The sequence below is a fragment of the Oncorhynchus kisutch genome, linkage group LG2, assembly GCF_002021735.2.
Source record: "Oncorhynchus kisutch isolate 150728-3 linkage group LG2, Okis_V2, whole genome shotgun sequence".
Lineage (NCBI taxonomy): Eukaryota > Metazoa > Chordata > Actinopteri > Salmoniformes > Salmonidae > Oncorhynchus > Oncorhynchus kisutch.
In genome coordinates, this window is record NC_034175.2 from 33,917,405 (window position 1) to 33,945,173 (window position 27,769).

Consider the following 27,769-nt stretch of genomic DNA (forward strand, 5'->3'; position numbering starts at 1 on the left):
GGTTAACTTGATGCTGCTGCTCGGTAAAAGAGCTGAAGGAGGTCTGAAGGTGTTGCAATAAATAACACTTTCAAGATCAGTTGGTTGAAAATATGTTTGGTCAATGCTGAATCAATTTGGTATTTAATTCCAAACAATGTGTTTAATAAATTGGGAGGTCCTCAATTTTTACTGAAATGTAATTATATTCCTGAAAGATTACCCGCTAAATTGGCATATTGTAAACTGTGTGTTATGTGTTAAATTAGGCTATAAGTTGGTTGTGTTGTACTTACCAGTACCCAGTGTTCGTGGGGTCTGACATGCCAATCAAACTGCTATCTGCCGGGCATCCTGGTGGTTGGCAGAGTGGCGTGGAGGGGGGTTGGGCAGGGGGGTGAAGCATTGGAAGTTAAGACCAGGTTTAGCCATTGTTCTCTCTTACATCTGGACTTCACAAGAGAAGGTCACGGTTGTTTTATAGGGTATCCTTCATTTATTTGGCGTGGGCTACGGCCAAACAGTAGCCTGTGTGAAGTTGGGTTAATAAACTGTTAATTCGTAAACTCAATCCTCTGGATAATTGTTCCTTTATGATCTAGTCAGGTCATTACAATATGAACAATTTATAACGTTGAATGAGTTTCCAATACCTTTCAGAGTTTATTTCTGTGATCAAAGCCATTCCCAGTGGTCTAACAACACGATTGAAAACTTTTTCTGGACATGCTTATTCCTGACAGCTTGGTTAATGCCTTACGAATCTGTATACCAAACACATTTAAGAAAGTGCATTTAAATATTCTCCATAAAATATATCCATGTAATTATGTTGTCCAAATTTGTGGCTATTGATATCTGCATTTTCTGTGAAAAAGGTGAAAATCTGACTCACTAATGTTAATTTGTGATAGAATTTTGGAAAAACCTTGCTGAATATTTATTTACCATTTTGAACACTACCCATGTTTTTGATTTTTAAGGATATATGTTACTATTGCAATGATAACAAGACCACTGAAATGATTGTGATTTTTTTATTCTTGTTTCCAAATACTTTATACACAAACAAAAATTCCAAATTCCCAAATTACAAATATTTTGGATTGATTTTAATCATCTTGTTAAGACGTTATTTCAGAGTGAATACAATTGCACTAGAATTTGTTTTATTATTTATATATATTTTTTTGTATGTAGTATTTTCTTGTTTTATACCTGTGTTTTGTTATACATGTTTGATGTAGCAATGTAGGGGCGGCAGGTAGCCTAGTGGTTAGAGCGTTGGGCCAGTAACTGAAAGTGTGCTGGATTGAATCCCCGAGCTGCCAAGTAAAAAATCTGTTGTTCTTCCTCTGAACAAGGCAGGGGCAGAATGGTAGGCTGTCATTGTAAATAAGAATTTGTTATTTACTGACTTGCCTAGTTATATGAAAAAAATTGTAAGTCTTTGATAATTTTGTATTATGTATAAAAAAAAATGTAAATGCTGCTGCTGCTAACTTTGGCCTGTGGTAAAAGAGTCTAGAGAAGAAGGGAAGAGAGCATCTTTCAGCGGTCCTGGAAAGAAGCTTGATTGCCAGTACGTCAAGTGAATGTTATGAGAGTACTGAATGTTTTGAAAACAGGTATATAGTATGGGGGTATGGGGCCAATTTCACACAATATGTATTGAATTTCAAATAAAATAAATTGTAAACAAGAAAAGTAAAGTTGAAAATGTAAACAGGATATTTTCGAAAACAGTGAAATAATGGATGTTGAAATCAAAACCAAACAATTGAAAGCAAAATGGATAGAATTGTTTTTTGCCACCGTAAGGTTTCTCATCAACTGAGGATTTTATTTATTTAACCTTTATTTAACTAGGCAAGTCAGTTAAGAACAAATTCTTATTTACAATGACGGCAAACCAAAAGACAAAAGGCCTACTGCGGGGACGGGGCCTGGGATATTAAAAAAATAATGCAATATAGATATAGGACAAAAAACAAATCACAACAAGAGAGACACCTAAGACAACATAACAAGGCAGCAACACATAACACATCATGGTAGCAACACAACATGACAACAACATGGTAGCAACACAATATGGTAGCAGCACAAAAACATGATACAAACATTCACTGTAAAAAATATTGTGCCCCTTTTACTTAAAACATTTTTGGTAACAATTTGCATCAGGTTTTTAAGTAAATCCAACAAGGAGGATATTTTAAGTATAATACACTTCGCTTTAAGTGTATTACAAACTCAAATATATGAAGTGCAATCTACTAACTGGATCTCAAAAATTCCTTTCATTCAACTTAATTTTATCAGGTTCAGAACATTTTTGTTGTTGTTGACCTGCTTAAGTCCCAGAACTAATGTTATAAGTCTAATATACTTAATGTAATCAGTTACATAACTAATATTGTATGTTTAATTTCCTGAATTTACTCAGTATCGTAATTGATATTCTATGTTTTATCAACACATGTATTTTACTCAGTTACTTATGGTACTCAGGTTAGTAAAATGTATTTAAATTGGGTTCCTACTACTCAAATATATACTCACAACTATACTTAAAAAGCTGATGCAAATAATTACCTCAATATACTTAGGATAATTTACAAAAAAGTAGTATTTCTATAAGGGAATATGCAAAAGAAACAACAGTGTTCAACTTCAAACTTCCACACCTTTATTTTGAATAAAAATAAATATTATAATTTTATAATTTCTTCAAACTTCAATCTCAAATTGTCCCTTAAACCCTACTCTTTAGGCAATCATATTTTGTAATCTGTAAGCATTCTGAGTATAACTACACCTTGCCTCATTAGGTAAAGTTACATCCAGATAGCTTGCACCTGACTACAAATACTTTTAAATCTTCACAACTGCATAAAGTTTAGGTGATAGTTTGGGATTAGCACTTTGACCTCACATCTTGTACAGTTTGGCAAAACAATTCTGGTGGTCTGTGTGCCCCTTAACAACAAATACATATTATAACAGAAACATAAATTAACGATTTGTCTTAATAGACTTTACACAAAGCACAATATGAACTTAAGCTCAAATACAACCTCATTCAAACGGTTTTAGATTAACCAAAACATGGGTTTTCAAAACATACATTGCACATATTGTTACAAAATATATGCCAAATTCTCCCTTAAACCTGATGCACTAGTGAAGCCCATATGGACATATTTTTGACAGGTATAAGCATTCTGGGAATAACTCCACCATGCCTCCTTAGGTAAAGTTACATCCATATAGCTTGCACCTGACAAATAATCTCAGATATCCACTAGTGCATATGACTAAGTTTTAAAACAAAGCTGTTTTTTTAAACTGGAATTGACAATGTCTTTTATGACTCCACCTGACAAAGAGCATCATGTGAACTGTAGCTCCTATACCACCTAGCAACTAGCTTTTCAGCTTACTGAGTAGGGTTTAGACCACAGTTTGTGAGTGGCCCTTTGAGAGTTCTCATAGGTATCTTTAGATATCTCTGAAAACAAGTAACTTCATCTTTAGAGCTTGGACGCGTGGGGAGGTCCTGAGATCATCAAGTTCCAAAAATAGTTTTTGGAACACCTCAAAGGTATACTTCAGTTCTTTGGGGTACTTTAGATTTATGCCATAGATGAGGCCCATAAGCAAGGTGCATGACTGTGTAACACTGCGAATACCAGCCAGGACCTCTGCTCCTTCGATGCAGATCCCATGCTCTATATTCTGGTGCAGATCCCATGCTCTATATTCTGGTCCAGATCCTTCACAGTGAACACCTTCATCACATGATGAACAAGGTTCTCTCGGATCATGGTGTCGTCAGCATCCGGAATGAAAAAAATAACAGACTAGGCTACTAGATTAACTGTGCAACTTGAGAGGAGAGAGAGGGAAGATCTCATTTAGAGATAAATAAGGATACAAAAATAAAAACCTTTACCTTGTATTCTGTGATAAGTTCTTCAACCCTCTCACCGAGGTATACAGTGCCTTGCGAAAGTATTCGGCCCCCTTGAACTTTGCGACCTTTTGACACATTTCAGGCTTCAAACATACAGATATAAAACTGTATTTTTTTGTGAAGAATCAACAACAAGTGGGACACAATCATGAAGTGGAACGACATTTATTGGATATTTCAAACTTTTTTAACAAATCAAAAACTGAAAAATGGGGCATGGAAAATTAATCATCACCTTTACTTTCAGTGCAGCAAACTCTCTCCAGAAGTTCAGTGAGGATCTCTGAATGATCCAATGTTGACCTAAATGACTAATGATGATAAATACAATCCACCTGTGTGTAATCAAGTCTCCGTATAAATGCACCTGCACTGTGATAGTCTCAGAGGTCCGTTAAAAGCGCAGAGAGCATCATGAAGAACAAGGAACACACCAGGCAGGTCCGAGATACTGTTGTGAAGAAGTTTAAAGCTGGATTTGGATACAAAAAGATTTCCCAAGCTTTAAACATCCCAAGGAGCACTGTGCAAGCGATAATATTGAAATGGAAGGAATATCAGACCACTGCAAATCTACCAAGACCTGGCCGTCCCTCTAAACTTTCAGCTCATACAAGGAGAAGACTGATCAGAGATGCAGCCAAGAGGCCCATGATCACTCTGGATGAACTGCAGAGATCTACAGCTGAGGTGGGAGACTCTGTCCATAGGACAACAATCAGTCGTATATTGCACAAATCTGGCCTTTATGGAAGAGTGGCAAGAAGAAAGCCATTTCTTAAAGATATCCATAAAAAGTGTTGTTTAAAGTTTGCCACAAGCCACCTGGGAGACACACCAAACATGTGGAAGAAGGTGCTCTGGTCAGATGAAACCAAAATTGAACTTTTTGGCAACAATGCAAAACGTTATGTTTGGCGTAAAAGCAACACAGCTCATCACCCTGAACACACCATCCCCACTGTCAAACATGGTGGTGGCAGCATCATGGTTTGGGCCTGCTTTTCTTCAGCAGGGACAGGGAAGATGGTTAAAATTGATGGGAAGATGGATGGAGCCAAATACAGGACCATTCTGGAAGAAAACCCGATGGAGTCTGCAAAAGACCTGAGACTGGGACGGAGATTTGTCTTCCAACAAGACAATGATCCAAAACATAAAGCAAAATCTACAATGGAATGGTTCAAAAATAAACATATCCAGGTGTTAGAATGGCCAAGTCAAAGTCCAGACCTGAATCCAATCGAGAATCTGTGGAAAGAACTGAAAACTGCTGTTCACAAATGCTCTCCATCCAACCTCACTGAGCTCGAGCTGTTTTGCAAGGAGGAATGGGAAATGTCAGTCTCTCGATGTGCAAAACTGATAGAGACATACCCCAAGCGACTTACAGCTGTAATCGCAGCAAAAGGTGGCGCTACAAAGTATTAACTTAAGGGGGCTGAATAATTTTGCACGCCCAATCTTTCAGTTTCTGATTTGTTAAAAAAGTTTGAAATATCCAATAAATGTCGTTCCACTTCATGATTGTGTCCCACTTGTTGTTGATTCTTCACAAAAAATACAGTTTTATATCTTTATGTTTGAAGCCTGAAATGTGGCAAAAGGTCGCAAAGTTCAAGGGGGCCGAATACTTTCGCAAGGCACTGTATGATCAGGCCAAGGATTACACTGTCTCTTCTTTCCTGGCTGGTGTTGCACTGTAATATGATGTTATACAAATAATTACATTTAATACCAGCAAATAAATACACAGTACAACCTATATACTATTGTGAAAGTGTTACTGTGCATACCCCATACAGAACTTCAAGGATTTTCTGCATGTCCTCCTTTACAGCACCTCCTTTTGTCTTAAACAAGTCCAATAGTTTTGGTGTATATTCGTCCAGCTTCTGGATAAAGGTGGACTCAAGAGCAACAGTTGTAATTCTTCTGAAGTCTTCCTTAATCTGAGAGAGAGGAGACGGGGGAGGAAACATCTTCTGATCAGATAAGGACAAAGGATGATCTGAGAGCCAGAATGCTATTAGGAAACCCCTCCCAAAGCATGTGCAGAGTGAGAATGTTTAGACTAATCTTTAATACATATTTAATTGTAGATTAGAATATTAGGTCAAGACAACACAAAATATTTAAATCAATATACATTTTTTACCTACATTGACTATTTTCATTCAGCTGTGTTTTGTACCTGAATGGGTTCAAACAAGGCTGGCCATCTATCTTTGAAGTCCTTCACAGGAAGGACCTGAATGAGATCTTGTCTTCAATATGAGAAGGTCCTTAGCCATTTTGGCACTCACAATGTTGTGGTTGTCACGTATTTGTACTTCTCCCAGTAGCTCCACTCGCTCCCTCTCCAGGGTCTCATCTGTTTCTCCAGGTGGGGTGGGAGGTAATTTACCTCCGCCTTCTTTGTTTTGTTTATGTTCTTGGCAACGGGCTTGTCCTCTGGTGATTTTCTCTTGACAGAGTTCACTTCCAGTTCTAGGCAACCAATTCCTCTCAGTTTCGATCTGTAATTGCCCATCTTGTACTTTAGGCTGGTTTGCCATCCGTACAGGCCTGAGAAGGACCCAAGCTCTTTAAGACATGGGTGCTTTTTTACCAAAGCTTCTGCAACCTGCCAAATTTGTAGCGTTGACGGATAGGCTGTAAACTGGAAGATCCTTTCAGACAGTTTTTCCAGGATGTCTGATTTCACAGGCAGATTGTTGAGTAGTGTTCCATCCTTCATGTGTGCTTCATTAGCTACCTCAAGAATGAGCTCTGTATCATAAGCAAAGCGAGGAACTTCAAACTCAGATGGCCATGGACTGGAGCGTTGGGAAGAGGTACTTTCTGGAGAGGACAGTATCACGTGATCCAAGGCAGCACCTCTCATCTGATATATCTGTGGAGATGTTATTGAGTTCTTCTTGTACATTTAAAGTAATAAGAGGTGAGCCGTCAAGGTCAACCACTTTGATGGTGTCTTTATCCTTTAGGTCTTCCGTATCAAGCAAAGAAAATAACTGATCTCCATATGCACTCTCCATGTATTGTAGAACAAATCATTTTTGAAGCTGAAATGTCTCTTGCACAATTGTGCCAATCTCAGCCCCAGTAGCAGGGATTCCAAAAGGCAATGTTAGCTTACGGATATCAGGGGCCCTCCAATAGGACCCGTAGCCTGACGTTTCTGTTCTGTTGTAGCGAAAGTGATCCTGTCAAGAAAAAATGAATAAAAGTTATCAAATGGGTATGATGTCAAACATTGGTATTCCATTAAATCGATATCAAGTGCTGCTTACTAGATCTCATAATAATAAACATGCAAAACCAAGCATTTCTATTCGACACCAAATATTACATTCGGTATGAGCTCTATGAGCAATGCATTGTTTTTAAACCCATGTATAAATACACCAAATTTAAAACTATTCAATTTTAAAAGATTGTTACCTAATTGGCTCTATATTGGCTCGTCAGCACACCTGTGGGGGGGGTGCCCGGCTCGTCAGAGGTCATACGCGTCTGCGGCTGGGGGGGGGGGGAGCAGGAGCGGGGGATGGGGGAAGAAGAGGAGGGGAAGGAAGCACGCCTCATGACCAGAGTACAGGTCCAGAGGGGAAGGCCGCAAGGAAGGAGGAGGAGCAAGAAGCGGCGGATGGAAGAGAGAAGGAAACGGAAGGCACGGGAGTAGGAGAACCAGGAAAAGCGGCGGAAGAAGGCAACCGAGTGGAGGAGCATGAGAGAGAAGAAAGCGAGGGAGGGGTGGTGGAGAAGGAGACGGTGGAAGAGCAAGTGGAGTGGGGGGAAAGTGCCCTGGTGGAAGAGATGACGGGTATGGTGGAGGAGCTGGCGGGGGGGGGGGGGGTGGTATCTCTCCACTGCCGCCATCACCAAAGAAGAGAGTGAAGAGGAGGGTGCGATTGGCTGACAGTGAGAGAGAGGGGATGGCCAAGAGAGCGATGGGGGTGGGAGAAACCTCTGGGTTGCTGCTGGTTTCCACAGGCCCTCAACTTCTGTTGGGTGGGGACACACCTAACAAGACCCAGGACTGGGTACAGGAGGAGGTGGGGAGTTTTTTGTTTGGGGACTCAGCCTCTCCTATTTTTTTCCAAACCAGCTGCAGCGCTGGGGTGGGGGAGGAGTGTGGGAATAGACCCAGGGTGCAGGGCATCCCGGAACCAAACACTATTCCTGCATCCTGGGTTGGTGAGATGGAGGAAGAGACGTCGGGAGTACGGATGGTGTTATCACCGGTAGATATGGAGCAGGGGAGCATCGGGTGAGTCTCCTGTTTTAGTTTGTGTGTATTACATTTTATTATTTCATGGGGTCTAATTTTACTTTTGTTAGTTTAAATGTAAGGGGTTTAAGGGATTTTGTTAAGAGGTGGGCGGTTTTTAGTTATTTGGAGGGTGTGGGGTTTGATTTTTGTTTTTTACAGGAGGTTCACCTGAGGGATGGAGGGGATGTTAGTAGGTTTAAGAGGGAGTGGGACAAGGGGGAGTCGGTTTGGGTTATTGGGGAGGTGCACTCATCAGGGGTAGGGGTTTTGTGTGGGCACAGGGAGGTAAAAGTGGAGGTTTCTTTTGTGGTGATGCAGGGGAGAGTTATAGGGGTGGATGTCACGATAAGGGATTGTAAATTTAGATTAGTGGTGGTGTATGGGCCACAGGTGGTGGCAGACAGGAGGGAGATGGTGGACTGTCTGGCGCCCCTGTGTGTCACAAATAGGAAATTAGTGATAGGGGGGATTTTAATACAGATTTAGGAATAGGGGGGGATAGCAGTGCAGGAGCCTTCACCGGGCTAATGGCTTGCCATGGTCTGGTTGATGGTGGCCTGCACACTACTCCGAAAATGTCCGGTCCTACATGGCGCAACTCCAGGGGGGTTGCGCGGAGGCTCCACTATATTTTTGTACCCAGGTCTTTGGGTAAGTTGTCTGGGCGGCTGTTTGCCTGTTTTCTTTTCAGATCACGACGGGGTGCTCCTGCAGGTGGGGTCGCCAGTCTGCCTCTTTGGTAGGGGGTACTGGAAGTTAGATCGGGATGTGCTGGAGGAGCATGCTTTTGTTGACGTTTTTTTTGGTTTCTTTTGGAGGCTTGAAGGCCTCCGGTCCATGTGCGAGGGGGTGTTAGAGTGGTGGGAATTAGTTAAGGTGAGGATAATAGGGTATTGTAAGAGGGAAAAAAGGGAGGAGAGGAGGGAGGTGGATCGTATCCAAAGGTTAATTGAACTCGAGTACGAGGCAGGCAACCTCGGCGGGTCGTTTGACTGGGAGAGATCCACAACCCTAAAGGCGCAGCTCAGGGAGTTGCAGGAGCGGAAGGCTCAAGCTTTCCTGGAGCGTGCGCATAGTGGCATTCTAGAACACAATGAGACTTGTTCTGCTATGTTCTTTAAGTCGGTTAGGGCCAGACAGAGTAGGAAGGTAATGCATGGCGTTAGGGAAGAAAATGGTAGTATAGTTAGAAAACCAGAGGAAATGGTCAGGGTGACAACTGATCACTTCCAAGGTTTATTTAAGGAAAGGGAAATAGATGTAGAGCAGGGAAATGTGTTTTTAGAACACTTGTCCAGGCGGTTGCCGGAGGACATTAGAGAAGTGATGGAGGCCCAGATCTCACTAGAAGAGGTTGAGAGCGCTCTTAGGAGGATGGGAAAAGGGAAGGTGCCTGGGATGGATGGGCTGCCGGCTGAGTTTCATCTCAAGTTTTGGGGTATACTTAGACCAGTGGTCCTCGAAGTCTTGAAGGCCATCCTTGAGACGGGGGTCCTGGGGGGGATCAATGGCTGTTTGTGTGCTGTCACTTTTATATAAGAAGGTGGAAGTAACAGACCTTGGCAACTGGCGGCCGTTGACCATGCTGTGTGTAGATTACAAGCTACTTGCAAAGGTTTTAGCAGACCGGTTGCGCACAGCCCTTCCCTACGTCGTCCATGAGGATCAGACGTGCGGGGTAGAGGGCCGCTCTATTAGATGGAACCTACAGTTAATCAGGGACTCCATCGCTTGGGTTGAAGATAGAGGACTGCCTTTAATGGTAGCAGCGCTAGATCAGGCGAAAGCCTTTGATCGCGTGAATAGATCCTTTTTATTCAGAGTGTTAGGTCGATTAGGATTTGGGGAGAAGTTCATAGGATGGATTCGTACATTATATGTCGGAGCGGGGTGCCGAGTTAGTGTAAATAGTCACTTGAGTGACGTTTTTGACCTCTCGTCTGGGGTCAGGCAGGGGTGCCCACTCTCGGCTCTCCTCTTCGTTCTGTACATGGAGCCTCTGGGGGCTGCCATTAGGGCAGACACATGGGTGGAAGGCTTGTTGATCCCTGGAAGTGGTGGGCTGCGTGTTAAGATGACGCAGTACGCCGACGACACTTCCTTGCTGCTGTGCAAGGACTCGTGCCTGACAAGGTCCCTTGCCATCTTTGGGGATTTCACCCGAGCGTCTGGAGCGGTTCTGAACCATGCAAAGTCTTCCGTCAAGTTTTTCGGAAGATGGCGCGGTAGAACGGATGTGCCCGGGGGGTTCTCTCTCTGTGAGGGGGCGACGCTAAACTGGAACATGCGTATCGCAGTGGTACAGAGGAAGCTAGCAATGTGGAAGGCTAGGTATTTGTCTTTTATGGGCAAAGTCCTGGTCCTAAAGGTGGATGTGTTGCCGTCTCTTTTGTATTTGGCGTACATCTACCCATTGCCGGCTTGTCTGAGGAGGCCTCTAGTGAGGCTTGTGTTTCAGTTCATGTGGAGTGGCAGGTGCGAGTGGGTCGCCAGGGCACGCATGCTCTGTCCCATCGGGGAGGGAGGTAGGGGGTTACCACATTTCCCCCTCAAGCTGGACGCAATTTTTGTTTCTTTCTTGTTAACGGAGCTTGCTCATCCAGTGATACACCCGTCCGGTTACCTCCTGCGGGTGTTCTTCTCGTATCAAGCGAGAAGCGTAATGGTGTGGTCTAACACGGGTCCTCGGGCGGAACAGCTGCCGTGGCACTTTGGTCATGCGGCCAAGTGGCTGTGTGCGCACCCTGAGGTTGAAGTTGCCCGAGTAGGTTTAGATCACAGGCACCTGTACGAGGAGGTCAGAAAGGCAGGGAGTCAGGCGCCTGTAGTGGGCATCTCGGAAGTGGTCTGGGAGGGAGTGCAGGTGCGGGGTCTGGATAACAGGCTCAAGGACCTGAATTGGTTGAGCCTCCATAAGTGCTTGCCGGTACGTTCCATCATGTACCGGTATAGTTTGGTGCAATCCCCCACCTGTCCAAGATCCTCTTGTGGCAGCGAGGAGACTGTGCGCCATGTCTTTTGGGACTGTGCCTTTGCCGGAGTAGTATGGGCTAGGGCACAGGTGTTGTTAGGTTTGGTAAGGGGGGATTTTGTATTGACGTGGGCCAGGTTAGAGAGAGCGAGAGGGACGGATAGGGACAGGTTTCTGCTCTGGCTTCTCATGAGTCTCTTTAAACGGGGGCTGTGGGAAGCCAGGCAGAACATGGTGAAGACAGGGAGAGATTGGGGGGTGGAAGGGATAGTGAGGAGGGTGGAAGGAGATTTGAGGGGGAGGATGAAGAGGGAGGAGAGGAAGTGGGGGCAGCATGCTGCTCGGGAGAGGTGAAAGGGGGGTTTCGGGCTGGGTGTCATTTAGATTTGTAAGGGGATAGATTAGGGACGGGGAGATAGGGAAAGGTAGTTTGTAGGGTGACGGGGAGGGAAGATGCTCCCCTGAGGTTTTGTTTGGGGTTTTTGTTTAGTTAAATTAAAATACCATTGTTGGAGTATGTATGAAAATTATGAGTTGTAAAGAATGAATGGTATTGAAGGTAATAAATTATTTTTTATAAAAAATATTTAAAAAAATAGGGCTGTTTCGGTTTTTCACGTTTATTGTTTTTTGTATATTGTTTGTGTTTTCATCTTTATTAAAGATGTTTACAAATAACCACGCTGCATTTTGGTCCTCCTCTCTTTCAATAGAAGAAAACCGTAACACTCATGGGATTTGTCTCACAAACATCTTGAACCAAATCTGAGATTATGTAATTGTCAATTACACAGCCATGTTTCCTTAAACAGGAATTAACAATGTATTTTATGACTGGACCTGACAGAGCACGATATGAACTGCAGTTCCTCTACTCCCTCACTGATACACTTGTTTGACACATTGTAAATACTTTCCAAGTTTAGTAAAAGGTGACATTTTTTGCTCAGTGTCATTTTGTAATTCTTGTTCTTCTATAGTTTCCTCTTCATGGACTTGTGTATTTGAATGGTCAATATGTTTTTGTATTATAAGTTCTAAAGTCGCCCAGAGAATGAGGATTGTGTTTTCGACTCCTATGAGATGCAAGCGTACCATATACATTTGTTCTGAATCCGCATTTGTCAGATACACAGAGGACATGCTTCTACACCTGCATTGCTTGCTGTTTGGGGGTTTAGGCTGGGTTTCTGTACAGCACTTTGTGACATCAGCTGATGTAAGAAGGGCTTTAGAAATACATTTGATTGATTGATTGATTGACAGTTTCGTGTTTCTTTAGATGGTTACCAAGGTGTTAAAAAAAAAAATCTGTTGAAAAACTGCAAGCTCTGCAAATTTCACATTTTAAAAGAAAATACCTCTCCTGGCCTTACTGACTTGCCAGTTGCATGTTGCCTTGACAAATGTATCTTAAGGGAACCCCATGTTTTGAAGGAACAGATGCAATCTGGGTGGAGGCAGGGCAGTGTTCGATTATGTCCATGCCTCAGTCTATAGTTCTTCAAAAGTTCTGTTTATTTGAATGCAGCAAAACTGCAGATCATTGCATCTTACATTGCATGTGCTGCCTGATCCCTATGGAATTAAGATACAATCAATTATTTTTGTGTGTATATATAAGCTTAAAACATTATTACTAACATCTCATATGCTATCTCATTCTAAAATAAGGAAGACACACATTGTCAATACCTGCCTGGGCGACAACGCATTGTGTAAAACACTAATAGGGCCCTATGAATGACTTTTGCTGTTATATTTTCGGAAATTCCGTGTTAACTTTTTGTTGCCTAACTTGTTCAATCCATCTGGTTTATTTAAAAATACAGGATATATCTAATACCTATTATTCACACTAATGTTGGGAAACTGTAATAAAAATATCCTGCGTATCCTGTCCGAGGGGTACCGTGTATTCTGATTAAATTTCTGGATTCCGCATTGCGGAAATCATAGGGCTTGTAAAGCCCTAATGTGAGCTACAATCAAAAAACAGACATTTGAAGATATTTACATACCGTGTCAATGTATTCTGGAAAATATGGTCTGTCCAGTACTCAGGAACATCTGAATACGTGAATACCTATAACGTTACCTAAAAAAGAGGAGTTGTATTAAAATCTATGACAATGTCAGGAAAATAAAACTCGACTTCAGCTTTAGATAGCTAGCAGAAACATCTCAATCCTAGCTGATTTGGAAGAGCTGCTTGTTATCTATCTTACTAGCCAGCCCAGTTATTTAATTTAGCTAGTTTGGCTGTTAGATTATTGACTAAATGGCTTCTGCACAAGGTCAAGGTTTGCACTGCTTCCTTGAACATGTTGTGAATATGTGAACAACAAGGTTTCTGCAAGGACAGGTGTAGCTAGATAGCTAGCTACGTATTGTTCGTTCCGGTCTCTGCCTGGCTAGCTTGCCTAGCAGGCAAACATTAAATTGCATGGGCACCATGTGTTCTGCACTGCTACCTTACTAGCTAAGTTAGTAGCATGCCCACCACTAGCTAACTATAGACATCACGGCCGTTAACTAACTAGCTTATCAACGGGCAAATATAACATGCTCTGGCAATATAGCTAATTCGTAATTTCGTAATTTAATAATATTATCTAACGTTTTCCACAAATATTTTTGAAATTTCGTCGAAAATATGTGTAGACAGATCCCAAACTACATTCCAAGTTATAATTCGGTCCTTACTTGACTCATGGCCATTCCAGAGGAGAAAGATCAAGACAAAGTCTGTTGAAATGTTCCAAGCACAATTGACATTCAGAACTAGATTTAGCATGTCAGTCCAGCATAATAATACTTTGAATATCATATTTTTAAGTTGTTGGTTGTTACTTAGAAATATTTGTTCTAATTTAGCAGCATATTATCTTGGATTTTTATTTGCAAATGAGTCTTTTTCAACACATAAATTAAGTATTATATTCCAAAATGTAAGGAAAACCAAAAACCTATTATTTTAAGAAAAAAATCATTGATTTTCTTTTGCAATATTTACTAAGCCCGTGGTTCATTTTTTACAGTGTTATTGGGCAAAGTCAACAGCACAAAGGTCAAGAAGGTAGAGACAACAATACATCATACAAAGCAGCCACAACTGTCAGTAAGAGTGTCCATGATTGAGTCTTTGAATGAAGAGATTGAGATAAACTGTCCAGTTTGAGTGTCTGTTGCAGCTCGTTCCTGTCACTAGCTGCAGCAAACTGAAAAGAGGAGCGACCCAGGGATGTGTGTGCTTTGGGACCTTTAACAGAATGTGACTGGCAGAACGAGTGTTGTATGTGGAGAATGAGGGCTGCAGTAGATATCTCAGATAGGGAGTGAGGCCTTAAGAGGGTTTTATAAATAAGCATCAACCAGTGGGTCTTGCAACAGGTATACAGAGATGACCGGTTTACAGAATAGAGTGCAGTGATGTGTCCTATAAGGAGCATTGGTGGCAAACTGATGGCCGAATGGTAAAGAACATCTAGCCGCACGAGAGCACCCTTACCTGCCGATATATAAATTGTCTCCGTAATCTAGCATGGGTAGGATGGTCATCTGAATCAGGGATAGTTTGGCAACTGGGGTGAAAGAGGAGCGATTACAAGAGAAAACCAAGTCTAGATTTAAACTTAGCCTGCAGCTTTGATATGTGCTGAGAGAAGGACAGCACCATCTAGCCATACTCCCAAGTACTTGTATGAGGTGAGTACCTCAAGCTCTAAACCCTCAGAGGTAGTAATAACACCTGTGGGAAGAAGGGCCTTCCTACCAAAACACATGACCTTTGTTTTGGAGGTGTTCAGAACAAGGTAAGGGTAGTGTCACTTTCGTTTAGAGATGGATTGGACCAAAGTGCAGCATCGTAGGCGTACATTTAACTTTTATTTAAATGACACTGAAACAACAACAAAACCTAATGTAACTCTACATGCAGTGCAGAAAGCAACTACACACAAACAAGATCCCACAAACTAAAGGTGGAAAAAAGGCTGCCTAAGTATGATCCTCAATCAGAGACAACGATAGACAGCTGCTTCTGATTGGGAACCATACCCACCCAAATCACACCCTGACCTAACCAAATAGAGAAATAAAAAGGCTCTCTAAGGTCAGAACGTGACAGGTAGAGAAAGCTTGTTAGACACTAAGAAAGCTTTGTTGTAGAGCATTTAACACACAATTTGGGGAGGGGCCAGCTGAGTATAAGTCTGTATCATCTGCATATAAATGGGTGCGAGCGCTTCCTACTGCCTGAGCTATGTTGTTGATGTCAATTGAGAAAAGCGTGGGGCCTAGGGTTGAGACAGCAAATTGTCTGACTTTATACACTGCACTCTTTGAGAGAGATAGTTAGCAAACCAGGCCAAAGACCCCTCAGAGACACCAATACTCCTTAGCTGGAACACGAGAATGGAATGGTCTACCATATCAAAAGCTTTGGCCAAGTCAATAAAAATAGCAGCACAATATTGCTTAGAATCAAGGGCATTGAGGACCTTTAAGGTTGCAGTGACACATCCGTAACCTGAGTAGAAACCAGACTGCATTCCCGAGAGAATACTATAGACATCAAGAAAGCCAGTCAGTTGATTATTGACAAGTTTTTCCAACACTTTTGATAAACAGGGCAAACTAGAAATAGGCCTATAACAGTTAGGATCAGCTTGATCTCCCCCTTTAAATAAAGGACGAACTGTGGCTGCCTTCCAATCAATGGGAACCTCCCCAGAAAGGAGAGACAGGCTTTGCGATGATAGGGGCAGCAACCTTAAAGAAGAAAGGGTCTAAAGTTTGGGGTCAAGTTTAAGGAGCTCCTTTAGCACCTCGGACTCAGTGACTGCCTGCAGGGTGAAACTTTGTAGCAGGGCAAGGGAAAAAGAGGGAGACGCATCGGGGATAGTTGCATTAGAAGGGGTGGGAGATGAGGAAATGTTGGATGGGCAAGGAGGCATGGCTGAGTCAAATAGGAATCCTGACTTAATGAAGTGGTGATTAAAGACCTCAGCCATGTGCTTCTTGTCTATAACAGCCACATCATCAACATTAAGGGACATGGGCAGCTGTGAGGAGGAGGGTTTATTCTCCAGGTCCTTAACCGTTTTCCAGAACTTCTTGGGGTTAGACCCACAGAGAGAGAACTGCTCCTTAAAGTAACTAACTTTGGCCTTCCGGATAACCGGAGTGCACTTATTTCTCATTTGCCTGAACGATAGCCAGTCAGTCTAAGTATGCATGTGCCAAGCCTTTCGCCAAATGCAATTCCTGAGGTGGAGTAACTCTGCAAGATCACGGTCGAACCAGGGTCTGAACCTGTTTTTAATTCTCATTCTCACGGGGGCGTGTTTGTTAACAATACCACTGAAAATAACAAAAAAGAAGGTCCAAGCTTCTTCGACAGAGGGGATCAAGCTGATGCTATATCATTTTACAGAGGCCAGTTCATGCTTGCTTCAGTCTTGCTCATTAAAGTTTTTTAGCAAGCGTCTATGACAAATCAGGACAGGTCGTTTCACTCACAGGCCTTACAAACACAGGCTGTAAAATAGTGATCACTAAGGTCATTACAGAAAACACCAGACTGATACCTATCAAGATTATTTGTAAGGATAACATTAAGGAGAGTAGCCTTTTCTAGGTGTTTGGAGTCATACCTTGTGGGATTTGTGATAATCTGAGAAAGATTTAGGGAGTCCCATTGCTTTAGGACTTCGTCCCGTGGTTTAAGCATGTCCCAGTTTAGGTCACCTAGTAGGACAAATTCAGACTTAGTGTAAGGGGCCAGGAGAGAGCTTAGGGCATGTAGGGTACAGGCCGGGGCTGATGTAGGACGATAGCACCCAGCAACAGTCAACAAAGAGCTATTTGAAAGTTTCATGCTTAAAACCAGCATATCAAATTGTTTGGGGACAGACTTTGTGGAGACAACCGAGCACTGAAGGTGATCCTTGGTAAAGATTGCCACTCCCCCACCTTTGGAAGATATATCTTGCAGAAAAAGGTTCTAACCAGAAGGGTTAACATCAGTATTCAAAACACTCTTCCTTAACCACGTCTCAGTAATGACCAACACATCTGGATTGGAGCTGTGAACCCACACTTTCAATTGATCCATTTTAGGTAATAAGCAGAAATCAGTGAAGCAGATATCAGAGCGCACTGTTGCTAGAATTGGGGCTAGCAACAGTAGGTGCACATTTCTAGATATCATCAACAGTAATATAATCAAGGCACGGCATAGTACAGGGAGAGCTCTGCAGTGCTGATTTATGACATCTGAATGTGCATCAGACCGGGCGGCAGGGTAGCCTAGTGGTTAGAGCGTTGGACTAGTAACCGAAAGGTTGCAAGTTCAAAAACCCCCGAGCTGACAAGGTACAAATCTGTCGTTCTGCCCCTGAACAGGCAGTTAACCCACTGTTCCTAGGCAGTCATTGTAAATAAGAATTTGTTCTTAACTGACTTGCCTAGTTAAATAAAGGTGAGATAAAAACAAAGAATATTGAAATGCTACATGTTAAAAAGGTGGACGCTGTATTTTTATTGATATGGTAAAAAATTGTACAGCAGAGGAGAATTAGAAGAAAATTGAATGCTGCTGAACGTTTTTTGGGCGTTGTGATTTCACAGCCGAGCCAGTGCAGGAAATCCTGTCAGTGAATGTTCCGCCATCACAGGCCCCTGAGCTTGTGTAGGGATGTATTTAGCAGTGGACTGTGATTGAAGAGGTGGGATGGTTTTTCTTAGTTGACGTGTTTAATTTTGTATTATATCGTTTTTCCCACTTCCCGTAATGTTTTTTTGTGTCTTATTCAATACCCCGTCCAGCTGGTGGTGGTAATGCAACATTAACATTGGATGCCAACCGCCCTTAAACCCCATCGAAGAAGAAAAATTAATCACTTCTCTTGAACATGGTTTCGTCTTTTTGGAGAGATGTCGTAGGGGTTGGTCTATTTGCCCTGGCTCATGCTGCTTTCTCAGCGGCACAACGTAAGTGCGATACAATAAGGTACACATATCTGTCCTTTTATTTAGCTGTTTAGATCAAAATACACAGTCATATCAACCATGCAGTGTGCTGCGGCCTGTTAACTAGCGCGTGCAAGCTAACTTTCGTTAAACATAAACCAAACCAGTTTATCAAGCGAGGAAGAATTATCCTTAAACCAGATGGCTAACTACTAGCTAGCGATTTAGCATGTCATGTTATTGGCACAGTATGCAGCTAGCTGGTACCGTCGGGACAGAACATGTTTTAGTTCACAGACACGTTGATGTGTCCCAAAGCTACTGATGTTACAGTAGCTAGCTAGCTAACACTGTCTTGCTGCCAACGCGGTCTGTTAGCTGTACGTGACTTTATATTAACACGTACTCAATTGAAAACAAGGAATCAAATCAAGGTTTATTGGTCGCGTACACAATTTAGCAGGTTTTATAGCGGGTGCAGCGAAATCGTTATCCTAACAATACATTTGAATTGTCTGACATTTTACTGCAAGGGGGAAAAAAGACGGAATCAAGAACTGCGGGTAATCCAATGCAATCTACGTATGTACTATGTGAGAATTTACACAAGATCAGCTAGAATTGAATGTAAAAAAAAGTTCATACACTACCGTTCAGAAGCTTAGAAATGTCCTTGTTTTTTTAAAGAAAATTTGATATTTTTTTGTCCATTAAAATAACATCAACTTGATCAGAAATACATTGTAGACATTGTCAATGTTGTAAATGACTATCGTAGCTGACATTGAGTGGCTGCTGCCAACACACTGACTCAACTCCAGCCACTTTAATAATGGGAATTGATGGGAAATTATGTAAAATATATCACTAGCCACTTCAAACAATGCTACCTAATGTAATGTTTACATACCCTACATTATTCATCTCATATGTATATGTATATACTGTACTCTATCATCTACTGCATCTTTATGTAATACATGTATCACTAGCCACTTTAACTATGCCACTTTGTTTACATACTCATCTCATATGTATATACTGTACTCGATACCATCTACTGTATCTTGCCTATGCCGCTCTGTACCATCACTCATTCATATCTTTATTTACATATTCTTTATCCCCTTACACTTGTGTCTATAAGGTAGTAGTTTTGGAATTGTTAGCTAGATTACTTGTTGGTTATTACTGCATTGTCGGAACTAGAAGCACAAGCATTTCGCTACACTCACATTAACATCTGCTAACCATGTGTATGTGACAAATAAAATTTGATTTGATTTATAACCTTTCTGCAATTGTTAGCACAGCTGAAAACTGCTGTTCTGATTAAAGAAGCAATAAAACTGGTCTTCTTTAGACTGAGTATCTGGAGCATCAGCATTTGTGGGTTCGATTACAGTCTCAAAATGGCCAGAAACAAAGCCCTTTCTTCTGAAACTCGTCAGTCTATTATTGTTCTGAGAAATGATGGCTATTCCCTAACATATTCTCTAACCAGAATAGAAAGAGGAGTGGGAGGTCCCGGTGCACAACTGAGCAAGAGGACAAGTACATTAGAGTGTCTAGTTTGAGAAATGGATGCCTCACAAGTCCGCTACTGGCAGCTTCATTAAATAGTACCTGCGAAACACCAGTCTCAAAGGCAACAGTGAAGGCGATGCTGGCCTTCCGGGATGCTGGCCTTCTAGGCACTGTATGTCAATAATCCACTGGAAATAAAATACAATGTACAGTAGAAATATTATGAGCTATGTCGGGGATACAGTATTTAAATACTGTGTGAAATGGGAAATGACGAGTGGTTTAATATCTATAGCGTGGGACAGCATTGGCTTTGTGTATATGTTTGTGAGTATGTAGTGTGTGTGATAGCTTGTGTGAGTAAGCATCACCTGGTAGACGGCTAGCAATAGCTGTTCAACAGTGATGGCCTGGTAATACAAGCTGTTTTTTAGCCTCTCGGTCTGAGCGAAGATGCAGCTGTCCTGTCTCTGTTGGGCGATAGCTGAGTGAACAGTCAGTGGCTCGGGACAGTCGGGTGGCTGAGGTCCATAATGATCTTCTTGGCCTTCCTTTGACATCATGTTCTGTAGATGTCCAGGAGGGCAGGCAGCATTGTGATGCGTTGGGCTGCCTGCACCACCCTCTGGAGAGCTGTGCGGTTGAGGGCAGATCAGTTGCCGTACCAGGCGGTTATGCAGCCTGACAGAATGCTCTAATGGTGCAGCTGTAGAGTTCGTGAGGGTCTTAGTGGCAGTGTTGTGTTCGAGACCACCTAAACTGAGACTGATTCAAGTCAGAACCGGGAGACTGGCTAGGGGTCTGAGACTTCCCCCAGTCACCATTTATTAATAGTGAGCATGCAACTTTCAAACAATGTACCCCACTCTTCCCTACCAGCGAGTCAAGGAAATTCTGATGAACTTGAGGATATTTTTCAACGAAAGTAAAGAACATTAATGTTACAAGTAAAGTAGGAAGCTCAGGTTTCAATAGACAATAGATATTGTGTCGTGAAGGAGTGTGACTACATTAGCCTGGCGAAGTGGTTTTATGGGCTGGCTGAATGGGAGCTGATAATTATTAGTTTTCACTCCACTGGTCTCGGTAAGAAATGACTAGTTGTCATTTTCCAAGACCAAGTCAAGACAGGGTATAAATGTATCCAACACAGAGACAAATGAATAGAGGTCAACCGATTATGATTTTTCAACGCCGATACCGATTATTGGAAGACAAAAAAAAGGGCCGATACCGAATAATCTTTTTTTTTTTTTTTTTTTTTTTTTTTTTTTTTTTTTTTTTTTACATGTGTGTGTGTATATATATATATATATATATATATATGTGTGTGTGTGTGTGTGTATATATGTATGTATATATATGTGTGTATATGTATTATAATTTTTTTGTAATATTGACAATTGCAACAATACTTAATGAACAATGACCACTTTTATTTTAACTTAATATAACACATATTATGGGCTTTTGGATGGATGTTCTTAAGGTGATTCCACAGGTTGGTGGTATTTCTTGATTTAACCGTTGCTGACCCCATGCTTGTCTTTATCACAAACAAGACACCTTGCTTTCCCTGGTGCCAATTCCATGTAATAGTCCCACACTGGTCCTCTGCTTTTCTCTGCCATCTGTAAAACACACACACACAGCTCTGAAGTGACAATGATACTGGAGAGTCTGCTTAGGAGACAAATACTCAACTGTTTGAATAAAAATAGAGTTTAAGTTGCCTGTGATGAATGTTGAAAACAAACTGTAATTTCTATATGCAGGAAATCCTATTTTAATAATGGACATGGTAAGAATTGACTACCAAAGTGCGAGTCATAATTCCCATGACACCTAGCAAAATCTGAAAAGCGGTTCCTTCATTCATTTATTCCATAGGATATTTTTAGATTAACTTAAAATAAGGTCTGTGTTTTGTGTAGGCTTATACCACCTTGCCAATTTTATAACTGTGTAGATATCCATAGGACAAGGTAACTCTGATCAATATTGGCTAAATATAAGCGATCTTTTTTTTTTTTTTTTGTAGAGTGGATTTATGAAAATATTTTGACAAACGTTACCTTATCCTAGTGAGATTTACACGGGTATCAAAACGCCTAGGCGGTTTAAGCCTGCACGAAACACAGACCTTATTTGAATTAGATCAAAACATTCTCTATGGAAGACATGAACGGTAAAATAACGAAGGAACCCCTTCAAGTTCAGCCGCAAGTTATTACAGAAATTATAACGCGTCGACTATTCTCTAAACCATATACCTTTGACTATTACGAGCCTGCTGCTGCCTACCACCCCTCAGACTGCTCTATCAAATATCAAATCATATACTTAACTATAATAAACACACAGAAATACGAGCCTTAGGTCAAATCCGGAAACTTGTCACCTCAAACAAAACGTTTATTCCGTTCTGTATTTTTTTCTAACGGGTGGCATCCATGAGTCTAAATAGTCCTGTTACATTGCACAACCTTCAATGTTATGTAAAATTCTGGCAAATTAGTTTGCAAAGAGCCAGGCAGCCCAAACTGTTGCATATACCCTGACTCTGCGTGCAATGCAAGAGAAGTGACACAATTTCACCTGGTTAATATTGCCTGCTAACCTGGATTTATTTTGGTAAAATGTGCAGGTTTAAAAAATATATAATTGTGTATTGATTTTAAGAAAGGCTTTGATATTTATGGTTAAGTACACATTGGAGCAAGGACAGTTGTTGATTGATTGTTTTTTATAAGATAAGTTTAAGGCTAAGTTTGCAACTTACCTTGGCTTACTGCATTCGCGTAACAGGCAGTCAGTCTCCTTGTGAGGCAGGTGGTTAGAGCGTTGGACTAGTTAACTGTAAGGTTGCAAGATTGGATCCCCGAGCTGACAAGGTAAAAAATCTGTCGTTCTGCCTCGTTCCTAGGCCGTCATTGAAAATAAGAATGTGTTGTTTAACTGACTTGCCTAGTTAAATAAAGGTATAAAAAAAATAATCGGCGCCCAAAAATACCAACTTCCGATTTGTTATGAAAACTTGAAATCGGCCCAAATTAATCGGCCATTCCGATTAATCGTCCGACCTCCACTTTTGACCCTATCCACTGCGGCCCTGAGGATCGGGCGTGATTTCTCTTCTGTCTCCTGTAGTCCAGGATAAGCTCCTTCGATTTGTTAAGAGAAAGGTTGTTTTCCTGGCTCTGACCTACTCCCTGTAGTCTCTTGTTGTTAGTATTCAGGCCTACCACTCTTGTGTAGTCAACAAACTTGATTGAGTTATAGTCGTGCATGGCCACACAGTCATGGGTGAACAGAGAGTACAGGAGGGGGCTAAGCACATCCGTGGAGGAGGGGGTGGCTCTGTGTTGTGGATCAGTGTACGGAGTCATTTCCTACCCTCACCACCTGGTGTTGTCCCATCAGGAAATCCAGGATCCAGTTGGAAGCTATGCTCCAAAAGCCAAAGTACTAACTGTTACGCAAGTTAGCTTGCCGCTTGCAACATCTGCTATGGATGCAGTGAGACTAGCTACCCACTTGATTTTGTCTCAGCTGTAGCCACATTGATTCCAGTGTGATAAATGTTGTTCTTTTCCCCCACCAGATCGATCCTACATGCGTCTGACAGAAAAAGAAAATGAAACCCTACCGATAGATGTAAGTGATTTAATACTAAATAGCAAGTAAGTTATTCCATTCTTTGATGTAGATCCATTCTATCAATTGTACCGTTTTGACTAAACATATTTCAAATTAAAAATATCTATTGTTTTAATTTTGTTTTTCAGATTGTTTTACAGACTTTGTTAGCTTTTGTTCTGACCATTTATGGTATTGTCCACATCTCTGGAGAGTTTAAAGATATGGATGCATCCTCAGAGCTGAAAAACAAGTAAGCCTTCATTTCAGTAATTATATTTATTATGGGATCCCCATTAGCTCAACAGCTACTCTTCCTGGGGTCCAGCAGAATTGAGACAGTTATACAATTTTAAAAAAACATTACAATACATTTCACAAAAGATTTCACAAAAGATTTCACAACACATTAAGTGTGTGCCTTCAGGCCACGCCACTACTACCACATATCTACAACTCAAAATCCATGTGTGTGTGTATGCGTGTGTCTCTTCACAGTCCCCACTGTTGCATGTGGTGTATTTTTATCTGTTTTTTATCTGATTCTACTGCTGTATCAGTTACTTGATGTTGAATAGAGTTCCATGTAGTCATGGCTTTATGTAGTACTGTGTGCCTCCCATAGTCTGTTCTGGACTTGGGGACTGTGAAGAGACCTCTGGTGTCATGTCTTGTGGGGGTTTGCATGGGTGTCCGAGCTGTGTGCCAGTAGTTTAGACAGACAGCTCGACGCATTCAACATGTCAATACTTCTCACAAATACAAGTAGTGATGAAGTCAATCTCTCCTCTACTTTGAGCCATGAAATTGACATGCATATTACTAATGTTAGCTCTCCGTGTACATTTAAGGGCCAGCTGTCCTGTTCTGTGCCAATTGTAATTTTCCGAGGTCCCTTTATGTGGCACCTGACCACACAAATGAACAGTAGTACAGGTGCGACAAAACTAGGTCCTGTAGGACCTGCCTTATTGATAGTGTTATTAAGAAGGCAGAGCAGCACTTTATCATGGACAGACTTCTCGCCATCTTAGCTTCTGTTGTAGATACACTACAGTTGAAAAGTTTGGGGTCACTTAGAAATGTCCTTGTTTTTGAAAGAAAGGCAAAACATTTTTGTACATTAAAATAACATCTAATCGATCAGAAATACAGTTTAGACATTGTTAATGTTGTAAGTGACGATTGTAGCTGGAAACGGCCAATTAAAAATAATAATAATAAAAGAAAATTATGGAATATATACATAGGCGTACAAGAGGCCCATTATCAGCAATCATCACTCCTGTGGTCCAATGGCATGTTGTGTTAGCTAATCCAAGTTTATCATTTTAAAAGGCTAATTGATCATTAGAAAAACATTTAGCAATTATGTTGGCACAGCTGAAACTGTTGTTCTGATTAAAGAAGCAATAAAACCTGCCTTTAGACTAGTTGAGCATCAGCATTTGTGGGTTCAATTACAGGCTCAAAATGGTCAGAAACAAAGACCTTTCTTCTGAAACTCGTCAGTCTGTTCTTGTTCTGAGAAATGATGGCTATTCCATGCGAGAAATTGCCAAGAAAATGAAGCTCTCGTACAATGCTGTGTACTACTCCATTCACAGAACACCGTGAACTGGCTCTCACCAGAATAGAAAGAGGAGTGGGAGGCCCCGGTGAACAACTGAGCTAGAGGACAAGTACATTACAGTGTCTAGTTTGAGAAACAGACACCTCACAAGTCCTCAACTGGCAGCATCATTAAATATTACCTGTAAAACACCAGTCTCAACATCAACAGTGAAGAGGTGACTCCAGGATGCTGGCCTTCTGGCCACCCCATTCTGAAACCGACTGCAGCTCTTTGTTAAGTGTTGCAGGGATTTCACTTGTTGTTGTAGTTGGCATGTATAGTGTTGCAAATCAGCATAATATTTGACTTGCCTATATGAGTAGCCCTATTGTTGACCTGTCGCACTGAAAACATAATCATGAGTATAGTTCAAACTACTCACTGCCCTCTTCTAATTTTTTAGGACGTTTGACACATTGAGGAACCACCCGTCTTTCTACATGTTCAATCATCGTGGTAGGGTGCTCTTCTGCTCTCCCGACCGAGAAGTCTCCAACATCCCAAACGCAGAGGCCCTGCGAAACCCCCTTCGGCTACGCAAGCTGAAGCATTTGCACTGAGACTTGCCTTCCCCACCCACATGTCTTTATTTCTGTGCACAGATAAGCTTTTTGGTTAGAACCCACAAAGTAATTTCTTCTACTTTTAATTTGCCTTAGTACATATATTAATATGCTGTACAAATGTGCATCTCCTCCCATAAAAGTGGTTACCATATTTAACTCCTGACTGTCAACCAACCCTACAGTTTTTCATGCAGATTTGTTTGTATATAATTGTAATTGCTTAGAAGTAAACGAATTTGACACATCTTCCCCTTACTTAGGTAAGGGTAGGGTAGGCTGTATGTGTCATCCTTTAAGACTTCCTAAGCAAGTGTTCCCCTTTTTTGGACAAGGGGCATGATGTTTTGTTTGCCACAATACAGCTGTCGGGAACTATTTATTTCTTTTTTTATCTGCAAATATGAGATTTTGTTTTATCTAATAAAAAGTCTACACTTCTGTTGAGATAATTCATGACCTGATCTCCTGGAGTTTAAAATTAGGCTTTGGTGCTTATTCTGTATGCAATAAAGTTACCACGGTCATTGAAGTCACAAAGGTCCAGCCTGAAGGATGCAGCATGGAAAGCAGAGTAAGTCAGTGTTCGAGCAATGCTAATGATACTGTGAACACAAAGTAGAGACTAATGGTACATTTGTTTGGGCAGTGTTTTTTATTTTATTTGGCCTTTTTAAGATTCAACAGAATGTTTTAAATTAAAATCTATGATGTTGTCAGTGTGTTAGATGCATTTCTGCATTTATTGGTCGAAGATAACCGAATGCATTTAATGTCTTGCAGATATACGCTACATGACCAAAAATATATGGACACCTGCTCGTCGATCTCATTCCAAAATCATGGGTATTAATATGGATTAATTTGCTGCTAAGACAGCCTCTACTCTTCTGGGAAGGCTTTGCACTAGATGTTGGAACATTGCTGCGGGGACTTGCTTCCATTCAGCCACAAGCGCATTTTTTAGGTCGGACACATGTTGAGTGATTAGGCCTGGCTCGCAGTCGGGGTTCTAATTCATCCCAAAGGTGTTCGATGGAGTTGAGGTCAGGGCTCTGTGCAAGCCAGTTGGGTTCTTCCACACCGACTGCTACAAACTATTTCTGTATGGACTTTGCGTTGTGCATGGAGGCATTGTCATGCTGAGACAAGTAATGCCCTTTCCCAAACTGTTGCCACAAAGTTGTAAGAACAGAATTGTCTAGAATGTCATTGTATGCTGTAGCGTTAAGATTTTCCTTCACTGGAACTAAGGGGAGCCTAGCCCATTATTCCTCCTCAACCAAACTTTACAGTTGGCACTATGCATTGGGGCAGGTAGCACTCTCCTGGCATACGCCAAATGCCGATTTGTCCGTCAGACTGCCGGATGGTGAAGTGTGCTTCATCACCCCAGAGAACGCATTTCCAAGCTTTACACAACTACAGTCGACGCTTGGCATTGCACATAGTGGTCTTAGGCTTGTGTGCGGCTGCTCGGTCATGGAAACCCATTTCATGAAGCCCCTGAACAGTTTTTGTGCTGATATTGCTTTCAGAAGCAGTTTGGAACTTGGTAGTGAGTGTTGCAACCGAGTACAGACTTTTTACGCGCTTCAGCACGTGGCGGTCCTGTTCTGTTAGCTTGTGTGGCCTACCACTTCGCGGCTGAGCTGTTGTTGCTCCTAAACATTTCTATGTCACAATAACAGCACTTACAGTTGACCGGGGCAGATCTAGCAGGGCAGACATTTTATGAACTGACTTGTTGGAAAGGTGGGGTCCTATGACTGTGCCAAATTGAAAGTCACTGCGTTCTTCAGTAAGGCAATTCAATGTCGCTCTATGGAGATTGCATGGCTGTGCTCGTTTTTATACACCTGCCAGCAATAGGTGTGGCTGAAATGACTAAATCCACAATTTTGAAGGGGTGTCCACATACACTATATATAGACAAAAGTATCTGTGGGTTAGGATGCATTAGTTCGGTTTTATAGATTGTGCATACTTTAGGGCTCCCAGTGAGTTTAGTCCCAAATGGCACCCTACCCCTATATAGTGCAATACTTTTGCCATTTGGCACGCACACAATGAGTACATCAAAAGCTTGTCTTTACAAGCTTGTTGGATGCATTTGCAGTATGTTTTGCCCAATATGAACTGAATGGTGAGTAATGTCTTGTACCATTTTGGAGTCAATTTTATTGTAAGAATAGATAGTTCTGATCACTTCTATATCCATGTGGAGGCTACCATGATTATG

At 41.6% G+C, this 27,769-nt stretch overlaps 2 protein-coding genes and 1 long non-coding RNA gene across 5 annotated transcripts in view; 1 reads left to right on the forward strand and 2 right to left on the reverse strand.

The window, feature by feature from the left end:
* The window catches only part of LOC109865378 (protein FAM122A-like), a 13,073-nt gene extending 13,028 nt beyond the window's left edge, over positions 1-45 (reverse strand). Inside the window, exon 1 of the mRNA XM_020453509.2 lies at positions 1-45. This exon is cut by the window's left edge and continues 342 nt beyond it. The gene's annotated coding sequence lies outside the window, so the exon portion shown is untranslated.
* Positions 46-5,542: 5,497 nt separating this feature from the next.
* Positions 5,543-13,513, reverse strand: LOC109902301 (uncharacterized). Its single transcript, XR_002256866.2, has 4 exons — positions 13,230-13,513; positions 6,153-7,167; positions 5,755-5,910; positions 5,543-5,658 (listed from the first exon to the last, which is right to left on the reverse strand). It is a non-coding gene; the product is annotated as an uncharacterized LOC109902301 (long non-coding RNA).
* A 4,317-nt stretch (positions 13,514-17,830) lies between these two features.
* On the forward strand, positions 17,831-26,249 carry LOC109865389 (membrane magnesium transporter 1-like). 3 transcript variants are annotated; one of them, XM_020453530.2, is made up of 5 exons: positions 17,831-17,939; positions 18,040-18,204; positions 23,315-23,367; positions 23,499-23,602; positions 25,368-26,249. In XM_020453530.2, exons 2-5 carry the CDS (start codon positions 18,126-18,128, stop codon positions 25,522-25,524), a joined length of 393 nt encoding a protein of 130 aa, XP_020309119.1. In that variant the 5' UTR covers positions 17,831-17,939; positions 18,040-18,125; the 3' UTR covers positions 25,525-26,249. The 3 variants fall into 3 exon arrangements, 1 of the variants encoding a protein (XP_020309119.1); XR_004203577.1 differs by having other exon boundaries at positions 17,850-18,204; positions 23,315-23,393; XR_004203576.1 differs by having other exon boundaries at positions 17,853-18,223.
* Positions 26,250-27,769: the final 1,520 nt, after the last annotated feature.